The 26371-nt window shown below is 42.7% G+C and overlaps 1 protein-coding gene across 1 annotated transcript in view; it reads right to left on the reverse strand.

The window, feature by feature from the left end:
- Positions 1-26371, reverse strand: part of Tph2 (tryptophan hydroxylase 2) — a 105146-nt gene that overhangs the window by 15142 nt on the left and 63633 nt on the right. The window contains exon 8 of the mRNA XM_076920241.1: positions 24598-24724. Coding sequence (XP_076776356.1) covers positions 24598-24724 — 127 coding nt within the window. The remainder of the gene's footprint in view (positions 1-24597; positions 24725-26371) is intronic.

The raw sequence follows: 26371 nt of genomic DNA on the forward strand, positions 1-26371 counted from the left end.
TCTTATAAAACACATCCCAAACACCCTCCCTCCACTCCTCTTAGCTCCACCCACCTCCTGTCTCCCCCCAGAGTCACTCCCCCACTGTTTCCTTTTTAGAAAAGAGCAGCCTTCCAAGAGATGACAGATAGACATGACAAAGGTACCATAAGATGAGGCAAAGGCCCTCTCATCAAGGCTGAACTAGACAACCCAATAGGAAGAAAAGAGTCCCATAAGTAGGCAAAAGAGTCAGATATACACTGACTCCCACCCACCATTACAAGTCTCACAAGAACACCAAGCCAACAGCCATAATGTGCAGGCCCTATGCTCGCCACTTTGGCCTCATAAGCCCATGCCATCACTGATTAGTTGATTCAGTGTGCCATGTTCTCCTGGTACCCCCCATCCCCTCTAACTCCCACAGTCTGTCCTCGCTGCCTTCTGCAGGGTTCCCTGATCTCCAAGGGAGGCTTCAATTTTAGACACTTTCTCTGCATGATGTCTGACTGTGGGTCTCTGCAACCACTCCCACCTGCTGCTGGAGGAAGCCTCTCTGAATTTTCCCTTCTTGGTTAAGAGTTGATTCATGAAAATGATTGCAGCTTAAACGTCAACCTAGTCAGAGAGGACTTCCCTGACCACGAGGGTAGCCATGCTCTCTGCTTAGTATCTGTCTGACGTGTTACATGAAGAACATCTTCCACCCAACATCATCCTGTCTGTTGACTGTTATCGCTGCTGTTGCCTGCATCACTCAGTAGTATGAGCCGTGACTGGACCAGGGGCTTGCCTCCTTCTTCACTGCAAAATCTTAACATTTAGACAAGAGTCTAGCGTTGAGTCCTTGCTAGAAACATCTGTAGAGTAGGTGAATGAGTCCGTGGGTGGGAGGGAGACAGGCAGAGCTTTGAGAAGCGGATGCTAGAGGTCAACTCAGGTCCTTTGATGCCTTCATTTTCTCTTACTTCAGAATAGACACACAAACCTAATTTATCACTCATTTGCCCATTCATTCAGCATTTACCCACTGGTGCTCAGCAAGCTCTTACAGTGTTTCAGGAGTTATTATACATCGACCGGGGATGGTATCGTGTCTCTAGGAATGTTTTGTGTGTTAAAAGCGAGCTTTATCCTCAGCACCACAAGGAGTGAGGACGGGATGTCAAGATGCTAAGTCGGTCTCACCGAGGTCTCATGAGAATAACTAAAAATAAGAGCTGCTAACATGTCGAGAAGTTACGATAAAAAAAAACCTCAACTCTGTCATCCGAACAACAGCGCACAGTCCAGCTCAAAGTGAAGCAAAGTACTTGATATTCACAGAGAAGCCTGGAAGACACACAGTAACAAGGCCCTTCTATTTCACAAAATGGAAAGCTTACACTTAGGAAGGTGGGTGATATATCCAAGGACTCATCTTAACAGTGACATTTACAAGATCCAGAGCTCGGCGTTTTACAAAGCCCAACATCAGCATCTGCCATCGTTTAAGGTTTCTAAATTAAAAAAAAAATTAGGAGGTGTGTGATTTCCCTTTACAGCCAAATGATGGGAAAATGAAAGTCTGCAACAAGGAAGCTGAAAGCTCATGGCGCCTCCTTAGATTGCCTTTGGTTCGCCTCCCTGATTTGTCTTGCATTTTTAGCTCACCACATAACATCCGTGGAAACCTAATGATGAGTATAGAAAACTCTGTGGGCAAGTGTGTCATCACATTCAAAGGTATCCGAAACATCCATATGGTGCCAACTACAGGAGTGTTTAGGTCAACTATTAAGTGCATTTTTAATTTCCCCCACACTACATCATTGCAATACATAATGCACCGTCACCATTATCACCCAAATCAAAACAAGCTGGCAGGGCTTCTGAGAAAACTCTACCGTATCAGCCATGGCATCTTCCCCTGGATTTGGCCTTCTGTCTGATTTGATACCAAGAATTAAAAGGCCTGCATTGCTTTGACCAAACACTGAAATGTTGAGTGATGGACTATCCGGCGTATCCTTAGCTAATACACTTCTAGCAGCAGAATGGCCTCCAAGGGAAGACGAGCCCTGTGGCTCTTTCTTCCCCATGACTCTAGCGCTCTCTGGCCCCTTTCCTCATCTGGGAGTCCCTCCAAAAGCTCTGCCCTTGCACAGCTCCATCTGTTCCTCGTCTGCCTACCTTTCCCTCTGGCTTCCTGCATTCATCGTAAAGAAAACCCTTGGCTGCAGCCTCGGCAGCCCGCTTTCCTCATAGCACCAGACCTTTTGCTCTGACACGTCTTTCCGTTGTCAGCTCTGTGTGCGGCTGACAGATAATAAGTAATGAAGAATTACATCTAAAGCTGAAGTGTTGGCAAAATTGGAATTAAGGACTTGCTAAAGATGATTTTTTTGTTTTGTTTTGTTTTGTTTTCAATGGTAGTGAAGACCTCTGTCAGATCACTGACTGAAGGGAGGGGCCGGCCACACTTGGCTACTGCCTGGCTTTCTATGCAAAGCCAGCTTATAGTTGAATAGATGACACCCCCCCAAGAGTTCAAGGATAGCTAACTGCTTCTGGAAATTTGAAGAAAATAATTTATTTTCCTCACAGAACTCTCCAGATGTGGATCTATAATATATCCCCTTGAGAGTTTTCCAAACAAATATCCTACCTATTATCACAAAATAAATATGCAAGAGGTAAAGAAAAAAATAAAAACACTGAACCTTGTAAAAACACCTGCGAAAGAGAATTGCTGATTCTTGGCCACTAATGTCTTTTAAACAGAAACAAATAATAATAGTAAAACTAACACCTTCCAAATTGAAGGCTACCTTTCATCAACACTGACGGCCATGAATTCTAAATCTTTTACGCACTGCTGATATATAATTATTTGTAAATATTTTATTTGAATATAATTACATATAATCATTAGCTTAAAACCAAAACAGGAATGATAGATGGGACCTATCTATCCGCAGAAGAAAGCGGAGTAATTTACATTCACAGTCATTAAGCAGAAAAAGACAGTCTGAGTGACAATCTGAACTCTGAAGGGCTGCGGAACACACCTCGGGAGGGCGCCGGGAAAAAACAGATAGGACGCACAATGCTGCCATCTTCAGATCACTGAGGGTAATACACCATTCTCAAGACAGACTTGCCCCGACATTTAGCGATCAAAGTTTGAAAGAACCAAGTCCGCTGATGTGAAATCATGCCAACATAATACAGAATGGGCTCCTGTGATGAGTTAAAAAGGTCTCTCTGCGGGACCCAAGTGAGGATGCTTCAATCCCACTTGGGAGGGAGAAGAAAACAATCACAGGAAGCAGAGGGAGGGATCTGAGTGGAAGAGGGGAGCCGGAGAAGAAAAGGGGAACATGGCCAGGGATGAGGGTGTGGAGAGACCGGAGAGAAGCCCTGAGGACCAGCAGAACAGAAATATGCAACCTCGAGGGTGGGGGGACCCTCTAGAAAGTACTAGAGATCTGGGAGGTGAGAGACTCTCAGAACTCAAAGGGAGGGACCTTAGATGAAATGTTCAATAGTGGAGAGACGGACCTTGTCCAGTGGGGACGGTCCATGTCCAGTAGAAAGACGGGGCATCAAGTGAAGAGATGGGGTTGCCATCCCACAGTCAAAAGCTCTGACCCAGAATTGTTCCTGTCTAAAAGAACTGCAGGGACAAAAATGGAGAAGAGCCTGAGTGAAAGGTGGTCCAGTGACCGGCCCAAATTGAGATCATCTCAAGGGGAGGCTCCAAGGCCTGACACTATTACTGATGCTATGGTGTGCTTACAGACAGGAACGTAGCATGTCTGCCCTCTGAGAGACCCACCAAGCAACTGACTGAGACGAACACAGATACTTAAACCCAACCATTGGACTGAAGTTGGGGGCCCCTGTGGTTGAATTAGGGAAAGGCTGGAAGAAGCTGAGGAGGAGGGCGACCCTATAGGAAGGCCAGCAGTCTCAACTAACCTGGACCCCTGAGATCTCTCAGACACTAAGCCATCAACCAGGCAGAATACGCAAGCTGGTTCAAGGCTCCCAACACATATACAGCAGAGGACTGCCTGGTCTGGCTTCAGTGGGAGAAGATGCGCATAACCCTTGAGAGACTTGAGGCCCCAGGGACTGGGGAGGCCTGGGGGTAGACATCCTTTTGGAGACAGTGGGCAGGAGGAATGAGGAACTGTGGGAGGGCAAACGGGTTGGGGGGGCAATGATTGGACTGTAAAAAAATAAAAGTAATGAGAGAGAGAGAGAGAGAGAGAGAGAGAGAGAGAGAGAGAGAGAGAGAGAGACTGAAAGAAGGAAAAGGTGTATGCAACATTGTCCTTATGTTTGGGGTTAACATCTTGTGGGTCTTGCTATGGTTGCTTGGAATGAACATTTTCTCTTCTTGTCTCTCTGTTGAAGAGTCTCTCTGCCTTCCACCTCTAAAACCCCCTGTATGCTCAGATATAATTGGGTTTCCCTCTTCTGAGAGTCATTCTGTACTGACGAATCGGGTGTGAATGGTACATAGAAACTTCTAGGATAAGGATGCTGATTCTTTCTCTTCTAGGAAACAAACTTAACATGTCACTTAACAAACTCCTGAGTAGATGGAAACATGAGCGACATATTTTCTGTCGTCTTTCCAAACAGGGAAAAAAAAAAGCCACAAGCTTTCTTGCACAGTAGTCGCGGATATTTTTATTTAATAATCACACACTTTGTCTCACTTCTAGAATTCTATTATCCACCTTACCCAGGCAAGAAGTAAGAAGGTTCACAAAGAAAGCTGGAATGGGCCTGACTGAAACGGTGATCCTTGCAGAAACTGTGTGCTAAGTTCTGTGTCCCTTGCTTCACCCTCTTATTCCAGTCCTCGGGTGTCTTACCTTCTACACGGCTCTAAGAAAGCTTAGTTACAGGGCTCCTAAACCCACTTCACATAAGGGAACAAGAACAATACACAAGAAGAAAAGCCAAAAAATGCCAAGGCACAAAAGTGTAGTATCCAGGGATTGAATCGTAAGGTGCTTCCAAACTTGGGCTTATCACTAGATACTAGAACTTACCTAAGCTTCAAAGCATTGACTGGCAACCTAGCCAGGCTTAACAAAGCATTCTTACACATGTTTGTCTTCCTACCTGCCAGTGAAGCAGACGGAGATGTTATTGACTGCATGGTTTGCGTGAGAAAACTGAGACCCGAAATTCTGGAACTATTAGTTATGAGTCAAACTTGAGTTTCCAACCTCAGATCCAGCAGCGCCTTTCCTTGTTAGTGATTGGGGTTCCACGCACAGAGCTATTGTGACCTGCCATGCTGGAAAGACAGGACCTAGTGCTGAAACAGTTCCAGGGAAGTTAAGTGGCTATTATCCCTCACTCCTCGAGAGCCATTGGAAACCAATCCTTCTGCAATCCACTGTGAATTCTGTCTCCACCACCACCACCACCACCACCACCACCATTTCTTCTTTGTGGTCTAACAGATCAAGGCTTGGTTCCTGCAGAAATGGGTGCTCCGGGACAGGACAGGAAGAACATCCAACAAATACCTGCCTTCATGGTTGTCCCTGTCATAGCCAAAGGCTAAGGCTCAGAAAGAAGAAATGCTTCAGAAAGATGGTCCAGTACCAGCAATCTGTCATCTGATCAGGATAGAAACACATAAAGGGGCTCACTGGCCCTTTCAGAGTATTTGCTGAACTGTTTCTGCTTTTTTCAGTGGACTGCTTTGCAAGGTTGTTGAGAAGGAGACATCCAAGTCCCTCTCCCACACACCTTTATGACGCTCACACCACCACCCTTCCTCCCACCCCTGGCTAGTTTGAATTTTAGCATCATCAAGACTTCAGTTCTCAAACAGGGCATGCTTTCCTGCAGTTAGACAAAATTCCTAAAGCTTGACTAAATCACAATTGATAATGGGCTGGCAGTAAGAACGATGCCTGGTAGTGGAGCAGAAAGCTTTAGAATATTAGCCCAGTGAAAATAAATATTAGAAACAAAGGTGAAACTAATGGTTGTGTTACTTACACCACCGGGTCTCCCTACCCTGGTAACGAACACCACACCACCTCTTCCCCTCACACACACACACACACACACACACACACACACACACACACACAACTGTTTCTGTTGTTGTTTCTTAAACCTTTTGAACTCTTAACTACTCCTAGGAGTCATACACAGAGCAATGACTGTCCAGTGCTGCCATATTCAACGCAAAGGTTCCTGAGGAGGGGAATCCCCACAGGCATCTGGTTTGTTGAAAGAAAGGAATTTTGCATGCTTTGTTGGTTTGCTCTGAGACTGTTGGTTTCGCTCTGGAAAATGAAAGTGTGAAAATAATAGAACGCTGTATCAGACTTGGTCCAGCGTTCTGATTTCCAGTAAGATAACATATCTCTAAATAAAACCTGCTAGCTCTCTAAATAAAACACACCAGCAGGTCACAGTTTAGACCAAACTTGTGATTTGGGGGAGGCAGTCTGGGGATGTGGCTCAGATACAAAGCATGTGTCGAATATGCACAAGTTCATGGGTTCGATTCCGGCACCAAACCCAAAACTCTGTGTGTGTGTCTGTATCTATGTGTGTCTGTGTCTGTGTGTGTGTCTGTGTGTGTGTCTGTGTATGTGTGTCTGTGTGTGTGTTAAATTCTACTATACAGTTAAAATTCAGGGAAAGGAATTTCTATGTTCTTGTGAATGGACTAATATGGATCAGGAAAGAAAACTAACAATGACAATTTTAAACCTAAACCGTCCCGGGTGTGATTCTCCCACAAGCTTCTCTCTCCAATTTAAAGTTATGGTTCTGGGAGAATCTGAAGCTCTTGTTGGGCTTTAAAGAAGTAGTGGGTTTTTAGATGAACTTTAAGGTAAGAAGTCACTGGAAAGAGCGACACAGTTCTTCCTGCAGAACCTTGAGACTTGAGGTATCAGGAGAAGGGCTTACAAGAACCCACAGGGACATCACAGGAAGGTGCATTACAAAATGGCCAGATCATCCTGAAGGGACTTGATGCACCAGAGTGGGGGAATACTCAAGGTGGGAGCCATCCTCTCAGAAGCAAAGGGGAGGGGATGGGAGGAGGAACCTTTTGAGGGGGGAATTGGGAAGGGCAGCATTTGGGGCAAATAATAAATAAATATTCTTAAGATGGGCCTGATCCCAAGTCCAGCTACAACCATAGAACCTGCAGTTTGGGGAGTGGGAATAACTCAGTGGTAGAGCATTCGCCCGACATTCACAAAGCCCTGGGTTTTGATCCCTGGCTCCACATAAACCAGGCATGATACTGCACACCTGTAATGCTAATGCTGAGGAAGTAGAGGCAGATGGATCACAGGTTCAAGGCCAGCCTTGGCTACATAGCTACATAGTGAGTTCAAGGCCATCCTAGGATACGTGAGACTTTGTCTCAGAGAGAGAGGGGAGAGATCCAGAAAGGTGGGGGGGAAGGGAGGAGGAAGAGAAGGAGGAAGAAGAAAAGGGATAAAAAATGAAGAGGAGGAGGAAGAAGAAGAAGAAGAGTAAGAGGAGGAGGAAGAAGAAGAGGAAGAGGAAGAAGAAGAGGAAGAGGAAGAGGAAGGAGTAAAGGAGAGAAAGAAGTCTTCTCTTTTCCCAGCAGCCCTCCTCCAGCCAAAACAGAGAAACCCAAGTGGAAAAAAAAGAAGGGCCAGATCTGAGTGCCATCCTCTCAGCTACGAATGACCCCAAGTTGTGAAAACAACAAATATTGTCTTAGTAGCAAGCACTCATCGAATGAATTAAAATGCAAAGTCCTACGCTCTGAGGAAACATTATGGCAAACCTTGTGGAAAATTGATCATCAAATATAAGAGGCACACTTAAAGAGGAAAATAGCGTCAGCAAAAAAAAAAACTTTTATTGAAGAATACAACAACATAGGCGGTTTTTGGCACCCTGTATCAGTGGGAATTTTGTGTGTTTAAATAACTGCTGCTTCTCACAGCACTCCCTCCCCTCCCCCCATTTCATGTGTGTGTGTGTGTGTGTGTGTGTGTGTGTGTGTGTGTGTGTGTGTACGCGCACGCTTTTGGAATAAATGCATGATTTTTTTTAAGAGCCCTCTGGTCATTTCAGCTTTACTGCCTCATCTCCAGCTTATCTGAGAGAATTTTCCATTTCAAAGAAGGCGACCTGACTTATTATCGTTTAGCATTTACCTTTCCCACATCAGAATTTAATGGTTGTTTTGTTTTGTTTTGTTTTGTTTTAATGGAAAAGAAAAGAAATATCCCTGGCTTCTTCCACGCACTCAAGAGCTAATGGGAATGCCGTGCATCTATTTAACATCAGTACCACCTAAACAATGGGTCTACCCTACTACTCAGACAAGACCCAGTTAGGACACGCCCACATCCAGAGCTGCGTGTCAAAGACTGGAGGTTTCAGAATGACTTTGTACTAGGAATGCTATGTGAGGGGGTGTAAGCAGAGCCACCTAACTTAAAGGCTAGCAGGGATTGGGCAAAGGCCTGTGTGATGGCAATGACCATCACATGGTGGCCCCATCATGACTTTGCAGTGTACCACAGCCCTGGAGTAGAGATCAAAACTTACTCAGGTGGTAGAAAGACTCCATCCACCATGTTCCTGCCCCTGCCTTCTCCAGGCTCTAGATGACCATCCTGCTCCATGACCCTCAGGCTGATGGGAACTACACAGACTGGCCTTCCTGCTTCTGTCTGGATCTTTACACTTGTGTTTCTTCTGCATGGAAGACTCTCGCTATCACACAGCCTATTGTCAAACCCCTGCTCCAGGTTTAGTGGCTCCCCATGCATCCCCAACATACCATTCCTAGTCCAGAGTCATACTGAAACCACCACCCTTTAAGTCTGTCTCCTCCACTACACTAAGTTTCCAGACATCAGGGAACATGATTTACCTCCTGTGGTGGTGTTTCCGTTGACTGTCTGCCATATTCCACTAGTTGACACATAGTAGGTGCTCAACAAATATGGAAGATAAGAAGAGAATGTGGATAACCTTGAAGAGTTTTCCAGTTGACCATGCCTACAAAGTCAATGCCAGCCAGCGTGGATTGGTAGTCAGTAAACTCAGCCAATTTTTCTAATATTACAGATTTGGAGGGGAGAGAGAGAGAGAGAGAGAGAGAGAGAGAGAGAGAGAACTTCTCTATAGTAACCCTCAAACAGATTGGTAGTCAGTAAACTCAGCCAATTTTTCTAATATTACAGATTTGGAGGAGAGAGAGAGAGAGAGAGAGAGAGAGAGAGAGGGAACTTCTCTATAGTAACCCTCAAACAGATTTCCAATTAGAAGTTCAGAAATGGATCTACCCATTCATGACCTCATTCAATGTTTTACCTTAACAGTAGCCCCACCCCCCCACCCCATCCCCCTGTCAGTAAGAAAACGGAGAACTGACTTCCTTGCCAGAGCCAAGCCCTTGGCATTGCAGGCCCTTAGCAGCATGACTGGAGGTTAATTGGCAGTCATTGCCTACAGACGCTTGGAAGCTCAGGCAGCCTGGTGTTTAAGTGGCTTCTGGCCTCCTCGTTACAAGTGGTGACTGAAAACTCTGACATCTGGATCCTCAATCTGAAAACATCAGGGGGAAAGTTTCTCAGTTTGCTGTTTCTGAGGGTTGGAGCCAACTGAGGCCTAGCCAGGGGAAAAAATGCTAACAGTCCTTGGTCAGAATGTGGAAGAGTTTATGATGTGACAGGTTCAGGCACTAAAGTGCCTCCTAGTCCTGGCTGCTTAGAATTAGCAGCTACAAAAAATTTCTGTCAGCATCACCGCCCAGACCTTCACTCAGCTGATGATGGCACACAAGATCAGAAGGATGCTATTTTCTTCAGGAGACGAACCTCTAAGATGTCTATCCATCCTATTCTGCTTCCCACGATATCCACTACTCTTTTGAAAGCATATTATGAATACAGATAGCCTTCTCTTCATGCTCTACGGACCTGCAGGTATTTTGAGTTTCACAAATCAAATGCTAGTTTTATATTCTCCATATTGCTTCCCAGACCCTAGATGCAGTGCAAGGGCTCCATTGTGACACCTCTATAACAGGAAGTCACAAAATATGGTTATGATTGTAAAGCAATGCCAACATTTCATTCCAAAAGACCTCATTGAACTCACTATACAACCAACCAGCTGCCTTAAAACAACTAGACTTTCCTGTGAACACACACACACACACACACACACAACACATGCCCACATCATTTTCTTACCAGATGCATGGATCAGCATTCAATCTACATATGTGCTTAATCTTCCTTGCACAGAAGACCCACTTAAGCATACGCTACAGGTTTGGAACTACCCAGGAACTGACTCATAACCTAAGCAATTCTGTGCTCCTTGAAGGAGAAGTGAACTGATGGGCATATCCTCGGCCATCCGTCCTTAGGCACTGCCCCAAAAATGTTCTGCATCAAATCGCACATTCTCCCCAGATGTGGTGATTTTAAAGGTCAGCTCTCCAATGCTCGGATAAAAAATGAGGTTTTTACTGACTTCCAAATGAGCTGTGGGTAGCCACTATCTTTAGAGGGTCATTTTATTTTTATCCCTGCATTCCTAAAAGCAACACCCTCCCAGACATTAGCGCTAACAACCTTACACTTACTCGCTGATTTCTTTCCAGGCAGGACCAGGGATTCTAAAAGATTATTATATATCTGAAAACTTGTCGAGGGGAAAGGGTATTTTTAGCAGTAAAAATTGCAGATCTCAGCACTCCGTTGCATTGATCAGACTTCTTACTTTATGATTTTATTAATGAGGTCCTGTTGCTCTTCTAGGCATCAAGCACCACCACCATGCTCATCTCTCCCGCTCACAGCTGACACCAACCATCTGTATGTGTAAAGGGGAGTTGGAAGGATGGACTCATGGACCTGAGGACCTGTCGCATGACAGTCTAATGTGATTGAAACTCCAGACCACATTCAAGCTCGCTTGAGCTTCCCTGACTCTAACAATAATCACTGCCAGGTATTGGCGCCTACACTCCATGAGACACGGTATTGAGAACTTTACACATCATGCTCACAGCAGCCCTGGAGAGGAAGGTACTGTGGAGATAACGTCGTCTGAGCACATTGACTTTGAAATGAGAACCACAGTTCAGGGGCAACCTCTATATTAACCTTGAGAAAGTTATTTCTACCAATTCTGTGTCTTAGGCTCTTTGTCTATAAGACAGGGAAGATATCATGAATAACCAGTTATTAAACTCTTACTGTGTTTCAATGCTAACCTCATCCCCACCCATTTTACAGAGAAAATAACTGAGACTCGGGTTGACTAGTTTTGCAAATTTAAGGGACAAATAAAGATGGATTATAAGCATGTGAATCTGGCCCCTAACTCTGTGTGGTTTGCTCTGTGTGGAGGACATCAATGTCTTCCTTCTTTCTCCAAAGTGACTGAACGCTGTGGGACACTGGAACTGGGGCTCTTGAGAGTGGTATTTACTCAGCGAAGCGGAGGTGGCGCCTGCAGAGGGCGTGGGGGCCCTCTGCGCTCTTGCCCTGCTGGTTCGAATCCCGCTCGCTCCCGCGCGTCTCCTCCCACGTCTCGTGGGGGCGGGGGGGGGGGAGTGGTATTCTCAGCACCAGAACAGATAAAAGTCTGTCTATCCTTTCCACAGCCTTCCTTCTGTAGATTGCTCTGGCTTGGGTACCTTTCACCTCCTTTGTGACCCCTGGATCATCTGAGTATCACAATAAATCTGTTGGAAGCTAGTGTGAAGTTCAACCAGGCATTAAAGAAGCTGATCCATCTGGGACTTACTGGAGGAAACAGTACCGCCAAGAGTGTAGTTCGAGAGAGTCAAGACTATGACAAATGAGATTAGGTCAGAAGTATAACACACCATTTTTATAGCTTCAAAGTCCTATCACAATGCACAAAATCGAGTAAAATATAGCACTAAGCTACACCAATACATATGTGCATTTGATTTAGGTGCATCGTTTATAGCCACAAGATTAATTCTAGATCATTGGGAATTCATGAGACAATAAAGAATACCATGACTTGAGCTATTTCTGACGTCTTCTGGGAATCGTTTTACCAAGCTCTCTGGCTACTAGGCGAGCTGATGTTTTGTGGCTGCCAGGAATGACAATCCCATTCTCCTGGCTTTCCCATTTGCTTAGTAAGTGGAGAAAGAAAACCAGGTGAACATGGAAGTCACACTGAGCCCTATCTAATGGAACAAGAATGGCTTAGCTCCAGCCAGCTGTCCTACAAGGACATCAAATTGCTTTGGAAATCTGGGAATCAAGGCATTTGTGTGATAACTTCTGCTGAGCAAATGAGGGAAATTCTTTTTAGTTTAAACAAGGTATGGGTGTGTGTGTGTGTGTGTGTGTGTGTGTGTGTGTGTGTGTGTGTAAATATATCCTTGCACACACACACACACACACACACACACACACACACATAAATTACAATTCAGCTTCCTTTGGTCTTCTAGAATGCCTTAAGAATCAGAATTCATTGTCTATCCACCAGCCATAGTCTTAAATTTATCTTGGCTAAGAATCAAAAATTCTTAGTTGCATTTGAGAAAAGAAAATTAAGCAACTAGATAGATAGATAGATAGATAGATAGATAGATAGATAGATAGATAACCCACCTTGGTAAAGCTCAGTGTTTAAGTGTTTCTAAAGCAAACCATTTAAAGGTACTTCCCCTTGGCTAATTACAAAGAATATTTAAGCCTTACTGGTTGGACATCAACATAGGACCCGTGTGTGCACGTGTGGAGATGCAACCAAAGTGCATCCAAAACCAGAACAAACAACCTTTTTTGGCTCCCATCCAGCAGCTGTTTTATGTAATTTTATATTAAATTCAGTCATCTTCCATCCAAACTGCAAACACCTGGATGGGGTTATCAGAAGCACAAGCTCATGGAGTGAGGCAGCCAAGATCTGAGCCCCCAAATGCAATGCTTTGTTTAGTTATTAAGGGGGGGGCTGCATTGACTAAGCATCCCTCCTGATCTGCTTGAGAAGTTCTGTCAGGAATTCGTATTTCACGCGCTCTCTCAGACACACACAATATTTCCTCATTTATTTTCCCAAGCTGTTTCCTATGACTTGTCTTTTTCTCTGTGTGTTTGCTCAGGGGAGGTGTGCTATTAAGTCAGAGGCAGCGCCTCCATCTCCAGGGAGAAGCTTGACACCGTTCCAGGAGAGGCCTTCCTTCTATTATTTATAGATAAAACACTTTACATTGTAAAATAGCAGACCGGATCCATCTAAGACCCATTTATGAAGTAAACTGAACCATCTGCATTTCAGAAAGACTGGGATGCTGAAAGTTAGATTACTCCCAAGGTCGCACGCAAAAGTGGAAACTCTCCAGGGGCCTTCCCTGTGTGTGAGTGCTCGCTCCTATGGCCACCTGGGTGCCTAGGAGCACAGCCATGTGAAATGGACAAGCTGGCACGATTTTCACACTCACCACTGCGTCAAGCAGCTTTCCGGTGCATTAGCTCATCAATTTTACATCTCTCTGGCATTAGAGAGCAGTATTAGTCTCGTTTTTAAAGATGATGACATTGAAACACGGAAGACATTATTATGATTCTGTCCTTGGCCAGAGTCTTGTCTTTTCCAGCCAGGCCTTGATTTGTAGGCTTCCGAGTGCGTCCCTACATTATCCCGTTTTAACAAGAAACTTGTTAGTTTGATGTAGCCAGATTTCCACCATTCCCAGAATCTAAACAGGCTTCTCTCTCCCATCATCTCCCAGGCAACTTCAGCAACAGTCCTAAAACATCAGATTAACCAGAACTCCTCCTTATTCCTCAGGATTCTCTTAGGAATTTTCCATGCAGTGACCACCACCTTTCTGTGCAGTGGCTATAAATTCCCACTTCACTTCGTTGTATTACAAGTTGAGCCCGACCATCTCCTATTGCGGACTCCCTGGACCAACGATGATACCAATGAACCAAGTTTGCATCGCCATTCTTTGGCAAGGGTCATAAATAATACTTGCTTTGATGCTATCCACCCTGTAATTGACAATGCCTAGATTTGGACCCCAATATGAATTACCCACTACATTATACTGCCTCTTTTACTGGTCCCTAAGACGCACAGGCTCAGGAATTTCAGAGTAGAGGTCACTCTACTTTACAGATCTCAGGTCCTCCCCCAATTCCTACTAGAATGAGCTTGAGAACGTTTTGGCTATTGATAGATGTGAATGATTTTACCGAGAGAGAGAGAGAGAGAGAGAGAGAGAGAGAGAGAGAGAGAGAGAGAGAGAACGATAAGAAAAGGTAAAGATCAATTAAATTGTACAAATTGTCACTTACTAACGGGAACATGACTGGTGAAAGAAGTAAAGATTGACAAAATATGTCCAGCAAAACCAACCAAGCTCACCAACCACATGTGACAGTCACAAACAGCACACTGCACCTCCGCTGAGCAGAAAGCCACAGGAACCGGCTTTCCAGGATTTTCTCAGTTCTTTTGCAGATGTAAAAGACATGCTCTGTCCGGGCAGCAGGAGTATTTGATAAACGGACAGCCACCTCGTTAGTCCTTCCTCCAGAGCCTGGACTTACATTACATACTCATTTGATGTGGTAAAAATGGCTTTTGAGGAAAATGTGCGGGCTCCGTGCCAAAATGTTAAACGTGGCCTTGGCTGCGGTGAGATTACAAATGGCCTGCGTTGTCTTTCCCTTCTCCATCCAGTTTGTAATAACTTTCCATAATGAGCATGTGTCAGTCCCATAAGAAGGCGAAACTGTGGCTTTTGTGAAGATTTTGTAGTAGTGGAATTACTAAGACAGCCAACACACACACACACACACACACACACAAACACACACAGACACACACACAGACACATACACACACAAACACACATGCACATACACACATACATACACACACACAAACATACACAGACACAAACACACACAGACATACACACACATACACATGCACACATATACATACATACACACAGATACACACACATGCACACATACACACAAACAGACACATACACACACACACACACACACACACACACGCTTTTATGGACACTGTAAAGGACAGGCTTTCAAGCACTGGGAAGAATCATGGTGCTCGACTGGGTGATTCATTCCTCCCAACCCCAACTGCTTTTCTCCCTCAGACCTTGCCTGGATTTAAGCTTTTGAATGACAATGTCTCTGCCTTTTGTAAGACCTGTCCTGAAGTTTCAATCCACCCACCAGAATTCTTCCATAGGTGACCATCCTTACAACGACAAGCGTGTAAAGCCCCAGGAAAATTGCAGTACTGCTAAGAAGCAAGCAACGAGATTTTTAATCACTGTTCCATCTCACGTCGAGTTTCTTATTGTGCTACCGTTCAGCGCAGTGCCTCATAATGTACAGTAATACATTTTACATCTCCTAAATGTACTCTGAGTTTTTATATCGCGGTTCAGAAGAATGGCTTTGAAAATCCTTTTGACTCCTTTATTTGAAAACTACATTTGTGGAATGGGGTAATTAAATTCCTATAGTTTGATATAACATTACCTCCAACTATTCCGGCTCATAAAGAAAAAAAATGCCAACCATCTTCTTTCCGCTTTTGCTGGAAATGGAATTACACCGCAGATATTTCTGTTAATGCAAGTTAAGATCCTGATAGCCTGAGCCATTGTACTTAAACAAGAAACCTCTTTCTCGGGCATATCTTCGTGAAACTGAAAGTGACTACAGAAATCTCCTGTACTTGATGAAAGCATTCAAACTTTCTTTGAGAAGAAAAAGTAAGAAGACCTCAGTGTCAGGACTTTTAAACCACACAGTCCAACCTGGAGGACTGAGGTGGTGAAATGGCTTCAGAATTCTTTAACAGTATGGTCCTTAGGAGTTCTTAGGCAGTGATGAGACAGCAAGTGCAGCCAGGCCTGAGAAGGGTACCAATGATGTCACGGTGCCCGAGGAAAGGGTGGCTTATGTCATTTGTTCTTCAGCCTCTATTGGGTGAGAAAATAATGGTACTGTTTTGTTGAAGGTTTGGAGCCATAAGGAGGTAACAGAATTAGTGCCTTACCTGAGAACATGTTCAGAATTAGTCAAGTTGTCACTCAAGCCCACCTATGATAACTTTAAATTTAGCCCCTCTCCTCCTGCCTTGTGCCATGCCTTTTACTATACTTGGGGCTCAGAAATCAGTGTTTCATGCTAATATTTTTGAATTTCTAAATATGATCCCTATGCTTATGCACACCAATAAATCTATATGCTTTCGTCTTGTGTTAATCTCTAGGGTGACTTTATTTCAGCAGACTCCAATACTGAGCCTTCAAAGGGAAAGTATGGAGGTAGAGCTCTTGCCTGGCAAGGACAAGGCCCTGGGTTCAATCCCCAGGACCAGGGGGAAAGAAAGGTACAGATTCCCCTATGCTACCTGCCAGAAAGCCTGAATAACCTCTCCAAAGTCTATGGAGCACTAAGAGATGCAGCCGTCGGCTGTGGGGGATACTGTTGGAACAATTTAATGCTAGGATACAGGAGAGAGACCCAGTTGTTTTCTCAGTGCTTGGGGGACAATGTTACCACAGCAGCCCTGGTTTTAAGAGTTTCCAAATTTCTAAACTAGGTGGTCTGCATTTGTTCTCTTTCCTATGTTATATGATGGCTCTCGGAGGCCCCTAAGATACAGTTATAAATGACCAAGAAAGATCTGAGTGGCTAAAGTGTACAACCATTTCACACTACAAATAGATTTGTTCCTGAACCAGGAGGAAGAGGCAGGGCTCTTGTAATATGAATCGATGACAAATCCGTCACAATCGAACAGCACATATCATGACTAAAACACAAAGGGATAGGACCCAAAGAGTCTTGGCCATAATATTAAATGTTCTCAGAAGAGAATGAGTCCAAAGGTACCAGGGCCTCAGGGCATCTGGACGGCAAAGGAGTGATGAAGAAAACCAATAAAAACAAGTTAGTGAAAGAAGCAAAGCATTGCTTACAAAAGGATTCTACTTTTCTATATGCACAGCAGATATAAAAGTGAGAGTAATGAGTTGGAATAGATATTATTAACTTTTAATTAAGTTCTTTGGTAATAACATACAAACTGATCATTCACCCAAACATCTCAATTAAGGATATAGAAAGGCTCATTCCTTCCAGCCCTTTGTCAGCTCTGTATCAAATGATTCAAACAGCTGGACCAGTTCAAAGACTCTACACAGACTAAATAAGCCTGGGGCTTATTCAAGCTTCCTATAAAGATACTAAAGTGGTCATTCTTAATGTCATCCGTGTTCAGAACAAACTACAGCTGCACATACATCTTCTGCCATCCAACGCTTCCCCATCCACAAGCAGCTATGTGAAGAAAAAGGGCAGTTCAAGAAACAAAGGGGATGGGCTCAGAAAATCGGAACTATCAGTAAGAACTTCATAAACTAAGACTAACCTTATAATTATACTTATAATGTGAGCTCTAATCGGTTCTTAGCTTAGGACTGATTGTACATTTCAGTGCTACTCCCAACAAAAGAAACGTACAGGTTAGACAGACAAATTCAAACACATTTGGTGATGGTTATCAAAGCCCTCGCCAGTGCAAACCACTGTAGAAACAAAGCATTTGTTTGATAAGAAAGTACAAAGAGAACGCGGTATTGTTTGTATCCTGATGATTATTACTAGAGAATAATTTAGATGATGGTCAGGCCTCTGCTTAGAGTGAATTCTGCCATTTTCAGAAGACAGTCTAGACTTCTATCTCCTAAACCATGCTTCTTACACTATCAGTAGAATGAGCGAGGCTAACATCAAGCCCAGAAAGAGGGCACCATTTAAGGTCTTTGCTTCATGCTCACGTGCAATTTTTTTCACATTTTAACTTTTTCAGAGTGGCCCTTCATCTTTCAAGGTCAAAAAGAAGTTTGCTAGTTGAAAGTTCTACCTCAACTAACAAAATGAAACCTACTATTCAATTAGCAGTCTGTGTCACAGCCACTGGCATCTCAGAACGGAGGAAATGTGACAAACGTAGACAATTAACTTTTTGTCCCTTGTGGAGACTCATTCTGCGTATTGTCTTATTTAAGGTTCTAAATCATCCTATAAGGGAAGCTTTTTGTTTACTTAGTGGTTCCCGAAGTGTGCCCATGGATGTTTCTTTTCCTCGAGCCTGACATTCTGGGAACAGGTCCTGGGAAAGATTGCTCATTCCTCTGTTGCCTTTGGCTAACGCTCTCCTCTCATCAGTCAGCATTACGGAGACCCACTAATAAAATCCCTTCAATCGGAAAGCAAAGGTGAACATGTTTCAGGGTCAGCAGAACTGAATGGATGACCTAAAACCCTATATAGATGGAAAATTCCAGCTAGTCCAGGGGTCAATTTATTCTGCTTAGGAAACATCTGTGTTCATATTGATTGCTTCTCCTCCAGATGATGTATTGTGTGGTCTGTTGCAAATGCCTTTATGAAGTGAGGAGTGAACTGACAAAAAAAAAAAAAGCCTTCTGCATCATAGGATGGGGTGCACCATTCACTGACAGATTTCTCTCCTATATATCCTAACTTTGGGAGGAAGGTACATCTGTATATTTCTGGGGCTGGTTTTTAAGTTCCCTTGATCAGTAGATTTCTGTGTGAGCATCACTGTGCAGATGAGTAAATAGTCTCGCAGACAGAAGAATAGCATCATACATAACAGCACCAGTGCTCTTACAGTTGCCCAGGTTCACTCTCAGGCTGGGAAGCAGGAAGTTTTATAACAAAGAGGATATCTTATAGTACTTGTGTTTACATAAAAAGGATCTTGGATATACAAATGAGGCCGAAAGATTACTTGGGAAAGGCATACAGGAGCATTGTCTAACTACCCTACCTCTCTTCAATGTCACCAGCTCCTTCTGCCACCAAACTGCAAGGGTTGCTGTTATTATCTAGATGAAGGTTAGCCTCTGAGAAAGTCTATAAGGAATTGTCTAGATCATATTCATTGTTACGGGGAGACCCATCTTAATAGTGAGAGGAGGGTCCCTGAGCAGAAGATTGTGAACTGGAGAAAAGCAACTGAGCGCTGACATCCATGGATGCTGCTCTGCTTCTGCATTGGGAAGCTATGGGACCAGTTGTCTCTACCTCTGGTACCTTGGCTTCCCTGCAGTGATGGGCTGTACCCTTGACCCCTGAGCTAAAGTAACCCCCTTCACCCTTCCCTTGATCTTCCCATGGTATTTGTCCATTGGACATGCAGATAGTATCTGCCTCATAGAAAAACTAACCTCGAGACTGTGACTTGAGGCCAGGCCCTGTAATGCATTCCTATAATCTCAGTAGTTCAGGAGAAAGAGGCAGGAGGATCAGGAGTTCCCAGCCAGCCTTAATTGTGAGTGGGACCAGTCCCTGGGCAGAAGATCCTGAACTGTATTTGGTGACGAATTTTCTGCATAGGAAATTCAAGGCCAACCTGAGCTACATGTGACTTTGTCTTGAACAAACAAAGAAGTTCCAGCTTTGTTGCCTACAGAAACATTAACCATTTTATATCTAACTATGGAATTCTTTTTTTCCAGGCCTACAAAGTCTCAGTTCCTGGAGTTTCACTTTGTCCAACTGTCCTGCTTTTTCCAGATTAATGAATTGAAACAGGTTCAGGATATATGCATGGAAATTGTGTTTACAGACACTTTAAGTTATAATTCAGGGTTTGTAAGACAGTTCAGCTGATAAAATACTCTTTCCACCAAGCCTAAGTGCCTGAATTTGTTCCCCAGATCCCATATGGTAGAAGAGCAAACCAACTCCCATAAACTGTTTTCTGACTTTCACACTATACTAAGACACACATGCACACTCGCGTGTACACACATGCACGAGGACACACACACAGAGAGACACACGCATGCATGTGGACACATGGGTAGACACACACATGTGCGCAGACATGTATGTGGGAGCACACACATACACAGACATGCATATGCATGGACACATGAACAGTCACACATGCATGCACGCACGCACACACACAAAATCAAGTATGTAAACAGATATACTTAAGCTATCATTCAAATCAACTTGCCTTTCAACACAACAAGGTGTTTTAGTGTAGTGGCCATCTTAGAAAATAATATTCTGTTGTCTACCAAATAGAACTGCATAACTGGGGATCAACAGTATACTGTAAGGATAAATCACGTGATCTCGTCCCTTCAACATGGTGTGGTCCAGTGTAAAACTCGCAAGTCCAAAACAAAAGCTGGCCACCTTGATCCTACAGTTCAGTTTCTACTTAGAGATGCGACTCATTGCCGATGGACTTTTGGTTTTGTTTTAATTTTGAATCCAAAGGCCTTCAGACATAATGCGTTTTCCCCAGTTCTCCAAGGACTCTAAAGCTCCTTATTAATTTATATCTGGCTGTTTCATAGATGTTTGCTTCTTATCTGGCCACTGACAGCATTTAAGTCTACAAACCCAATGTACACACTAATGAAATAAATCCACCTTAACCAGAAATGGGAAATAGTTTATCTCAAAATTATAACACATGCCATGTAGCCCTTACTGGAAATATTTTTACATATCTGCCATGCACAGACCTGCGACAGCTATGAGGACTAAGAAAAGAATCTAGCAGCCAAAACTAATGGCCTTATTCATTATCCGCCAGAGGGCAAATTATTTACATGTATAACAATGCATTTGAAATAAACTCCCTGAATATCACCATCAATTTCTTTAGATACAAAAGAGGTTCATTTAAATGGGTCTCAGGGCGTAAAAACCATTGCCCACAGAGAAGCAGCTGAGATAGCTTCATTCTCAAAAGTGAACATTATTAACATGTCAAAATAAATATCAGGCAGAAATATAGCAATGGAATACAGTGTCTACAGGCAACGCAGCCTGAACCCTCTGGAAACCAGACCCAGATGTCCAAAAGCAGCCTTAGACAAAACCAACTTTAGCGATGCCAATTAGTCTGAGTGGATGTTGTTTTTCTCCTCAGATCTGTTGACAGTGCATTCCAGAAAGTTATTAAGCATCTCCTTTCATGAGTCATAATTCTTTTTTTATATGTGCTTAAATTCACTATAAACAAGGAAAAGCAGGCACTATATAAACAGAAACATTAATAATATAAATCTCACCCAGAGTATAGGGATAATACAGCCTGTCTCACAGTCTACATAAATAGCAATGGGTGTAGTTTTCCATCTGTCCTCTCTGGATTTTTCTCCTTTGGTACAACTCATCTCTCATTCTCACCTACTACTTCTTCGGGGGACTTGACGCAAGTGAGTTGGTGGGACAGACTAATAATAGCTCTGTTTCTCATCAGGTGTAGTGAGCCACAGTTCTCCCCAGCCATTGGACTTCACTGCCAGTGAGACTTGAACATTTAAGCTCTTGGTCTTTACATGTAAGTCATTCAGTTTGCTTCTACCCTAAGTGTGTGGCTTGAAAGCCATTAAGGTAAACAACTAATTTACAAAGTTGGAAGGAATTGAAACTTCAAGGTTTGTAAGAATCCGAAAGTCAGAGAGATTTGGGATGGGAGGTCAAGCAATATCAATAAAAGTGAATAAACTGAGCAAAACAGGGTCATCATGCATGCACACACGTATGCACACACATATGTTTTGACTACACTGACAGAGACTCAAAATGTTTTGCATTAAAGTCTTTCATAAGCTTCACTCTGCTTTTTATCGGTCAAAACCTCTTCAGGATTGCAGGCAGGCTGCCCTTCTTAGTGGACATTTGGTCCTACATCACTTGCCACCAGTTATTTTGCAGTTAGAAAATACTGACTTTTCTAGGTTCTGTCCTCAGAATTGTAGTCTCAAACACTGTACTGGTTAGGGTTTTTTTGTTGTTGTTTTTTGTTTTGTTTTGTTTTGTTTTTTGTTTTTGTTTTTGTTTTGTTTTGTTTTGTCAAGCTGATAGAAACCACAGTGGTGTGAAAAGAGAGAACCTCAATTAAGGAACTGCCTCTGTAACGTTGGGAGTGTTCATGGGAGATCTTGATTAATGATTGGCGTGAGAGGAACCATTCCTGGGCAAGCCATCCTGGGTTGTTTAAGCAAACTGAGCAAGCGATAGAAAGCAAGGCAGGAAGCAGTGTTTTCTACAGTTCCTGCCCTGACTTCAATAATGGACAGAGATTAGGAAGTGTGAGCCAAAGAAAGGCTCTCTACCCTAAGCTGCTTTTGCAAGGTGTTTTGTTTTGTTTTGTTTTGTTTTGTTTTGTTTTGTTTTGTTTTTGAACTCTACCAGTTCTAAGAGTTTTAGCTTATGGAGCTAAGACTGTGAACAGCCAAGGAGATTAGGAATATAATAAAAAAAATTTTCTTACCCCAAAAGTCTGTTTGACCTTGTAAGAAATGTTTCAAAATAAAAGTATTATATTTTGCCCAAGAAAATACAGAAATAGAAACAAAAAATAATGCCCCCAAAGCTATCCATGCCTGAATCCTCATAAACTGCAAATATGTAAATATGTTATTCTTTTAGATGTGGAGATTTTTTATATATATATATATATATATATATATAGAGAGAGAGAGAGAGAGAGAGAGAATAATATTATACATATTATATGTAATTATATACATATTATATATTATATACATATACATAATATGCATAATATATACATATACATAATATATAATATATACATATATAATATACATATACATAATATATGCATGTAATATTATATACATATTATATACATATTATATACACATGTTATATATTACATATGCATATTATATACATATACATCATATATACATATTATATATACATATTATATACATATATATGTATATATACATATAATGTTATATATACATATAATATATAATATTATACAAAAAGTAGAAATACATTTCCTTGTGTGTATGTGTGTGTATATGTTTATATGTGTGAGTAGAAATCCACAAGACAATCCAACCCAAGCTCTAGATAGATAGATAGATAGATAGATAGATAGATAGATAGATAGATAGAGAGGGGGGTTGTGGGTTTTAGGTTAGATTGGGTTGGTTTGAGTTGGGTTGGTTGGTTGCCTTGGGTTGGCTTGGATTGAATTCGCTTGGGTTGGGTTGGTTTGAATTGGGTTGGCTTGGATTGGGTTGGTTTGAGTTGGCTTGGGTTGGGTTGGCTTGGGTTGGCTTGGGTTAGCTTGGTTTGAGTTGGGTTGGGTTAGCTTGGGTTGGTTTGGTTTGGGTTTGGTTGACCAGTGAGAGATCCTGTTTCAAAAAAGATGAGCAATGCCTAAAGAACGATCTTTGAGACTATCCTGTGGATTTCTACTCACACATATAAACACACACACACACGGAAATGTATTTCTACTTTTTATCTGTGTACATATAGTATATGAGTATGTGTGGGGAAGCATACTTGTTTGGAGGTCAGAGGTCAATATTAAAAATCTTCCCCTCTTGCCCTCTACCTTATTTTTTGAGACAATTTCTCTCCCTGAACCCAGAGCTCACTAACTGGTTAGACTCCCTGTCCAGCAAGATCCAGGGGTCTCCCACCACCACCACCACCACAATACTGCAGTACTGATATTACAAGCACATGCCATCACACCTAGCTAATAGCTGGGTGCTTGGGGATTTAAACCCAGCTCCTCATGTTCGCATCCTGAGTACTTTGCCCACTGAGCCATCCCCCAGCACTGAAAAAAATATATATTTCTTGTCGGGAGTAAAGAGTATTGTTTTGATATATAAGTGTGGCAAATACACTCAGTTTAAGACTTCCTTTCCTTACCAGGCAGCTACACTTACTTAAGCGTTCTACCCCGACTGGTCGGTGAGCTTCTAAACATCTTTCTATTCATAGACTCTGATATCAGGAAGAAGCCGGTTGCACAAGCTTTCTAGATGTGATTCTTTAACGTCTTAAACACAGCATCCAACCCTTCTTTCCTCCTACATCACTTGTCTGGGGAAGAACGTTCCTGATATCAAAACATTTAGTCAATCTTTTCTTAGTTTGTACTTAGAATAACTGTTAGGCTCAGTTTCTTAGTACTGTCCTCACCTCCTATCTGACGATAACCACATCAATCTGTCAGAGAAATAGTACTAGCTGCAATTCCTACTCCACCACCAATGTATGTACACCTTTTGCTATGCCAAATGTTTTCACAGGATTCAATAAACTACAGCCTATAGACCATGTCTAGCCCACCCCTGCTTTTTGAGAATAAAGTTTTATTGGTATATACCCATGCACACTCACTTATGTATTATCCATGGCTGCTTTTTGTTTCCATGATAGCTGAGCCAACTAATTTTGACGGTGATTACAAGGCTCCCAACCCTGAAATGCTGACTATCCCTTTATATCCATCCATACAACTGAACAGGAAGACTCGAATACATATTTTCGTAGCTGATAAACCTAGAGTTCATTATCTCTTTTGCAAAATGAGAACAAAGTTAGGGTAAAGCCCTGCTCTCCCCAGAACATTAGCCTGGGGGGATCACGGACAAAGGGTGCGAGCTTTGTTTCATCATACAATCAGGCACTGAACAGGTTTTTAAGTTGAAAGTTAACTCACCGTGGCTAGTTTCTGAACGTCTTCATCTGAGGCTCCCAGAGATGCTAAGCCTATTTCTTGTGAGAACTGAGCAAACTTAGGATCCGCAAGCAGCGGCACGTGTCCCAAGAGTTCATGGCACGTGTCTCTGTGAGGAAAAGAAAAAAAAAAATCACAAACGCATGCCACGCAAGTTTTAAAGTGTCACCTACAGAGCAAGACTGAAAGCCCTAAGTATAATCTTATTACATAAATTATATATAATTCATTATATAATTATGTATTTATTATATAATTACCATTAATCATACCTGAAAATGCAGGTGTATCGTATGATTAATGATGGGTTAGGCTGGATCTTGTGTTATTTACAGGTAGGATATGAAATCATTTGTGAGAGACAGCGAGACAGCGCATGTGTATATGAGAGGACATGTGTTCATGTGCCTATGGAGGCCGGGGACAACCTTGGGCGCCATGCATCATTTTTTTTTTTCCTGTCTTTTGAGACAGGGTCTTTCATTTGGCCTGGAACTCACCTCATAGACTAAGCTGCCCAGCCAGTGAGCCTCTGCTGCCTCTGCCTCTGCCTCTGCCTCTGCCTCTGCCTCTTCACCACAGTAACCTGACTTTTTTTTTTAAACATGGGTTCTGAGCTCAAATTTAAGTCCTCATGTTGAGAGACAAGCACTTTACCAGCTGAGACATTTCCTCGGGCTGGGATATAATACTTTTAATAAAGCACAAGAAAAGCTGTTACTTTTCTGGAGACATGGTCCTGCCCGATAGCCAAGTGAGGCCTGGAACTCGAAATCTTCCCAGAAGTGCTTTCTCGGGGAAGGAAGCTTCCCGAACAGGCATGGGCTACCACCACCTTGGGAAGCTGCTTGTGTCAGCCTACATGCTGAGCGCATGGTGTTTGTTGTACGTGTTACATCTTATCCTCCAGACAGCCATGGGAAACAGAACTTCTTGGTGTGAGATCCTGCAGCTAAGGATGGGCAAACCACTAAATCACTTGCAATTTGACCATATTATAAACCAAGGTTGACTGAAGCCCAGCCATGCCTACTTATATATAGACTGTCTACTGTCATTTTTGTCAACAACTGCAGAGTCGAATAGCTGTAACCGAGATCACATTTCTGCAAATTCTAAAAATAATTGCTCTCTGGCTCTTTAATAGAGAACGCTTGCTGATCTTAGGCATGGGTGGTAACAAACTAAATTAAATTTGGGCCAGGGGACGCCTTTGAGATTGAGTCTCTGTGTAACAAACTGCAGCCTAACTTAGTACAGAGTAACTGAAAGCCTAATTTGAGAACAACGTCTTATAACAAATAGCTGAGTCGGAGCCGATTCCGGCAGCTCAACTTCAATCACAGGTAGCTAGCTGATTCAAATAAGACAATCACCCGCTATCATCAATTAAGCTGTCCCTGTGGGTTCGCTTCCATTTTGTGCCCATAATCATTCTATGACCACCTTGCAGCCTTGACTTACTGTGGTTTTAAGGCCCAATTCAGGAATCACAAATAGAAGCCAATTGTGTGTGTGTGTGTGTGTGTGTGTGTGTGTGTGTGTGTGTGTACAGGCATGAGCATGTTCCCTTCAACTGAACATATTACGGTTTTTAAACTAATTTTTCTGTCTTTTAATAATAGTAAATAATAAAGCCAAAATTTCGGCTCAACTTCTCATGATTTTGAAAATCTCATGCTCATCCTTAATTTGTGTCGAGCCCTTGTTAGGCTTCATGAGGTACTAAGAAACACCAGAGAATGATGTTGTCAAC

Source organism: Arvicanthis niloticus, chromosome 22, assembly GCF_011762505.2.
Source record: "Arvicanthis niloticus isolate mArvNil1 chromosome 22, mArvNil1.pat.X, whole genome shotgun sequence".
NCBI lineage: Eukaryota > Metazoa > Chordata > Mammalia > Rodentia > Muridae > Arvicanthis > Arvicanthis niloticus.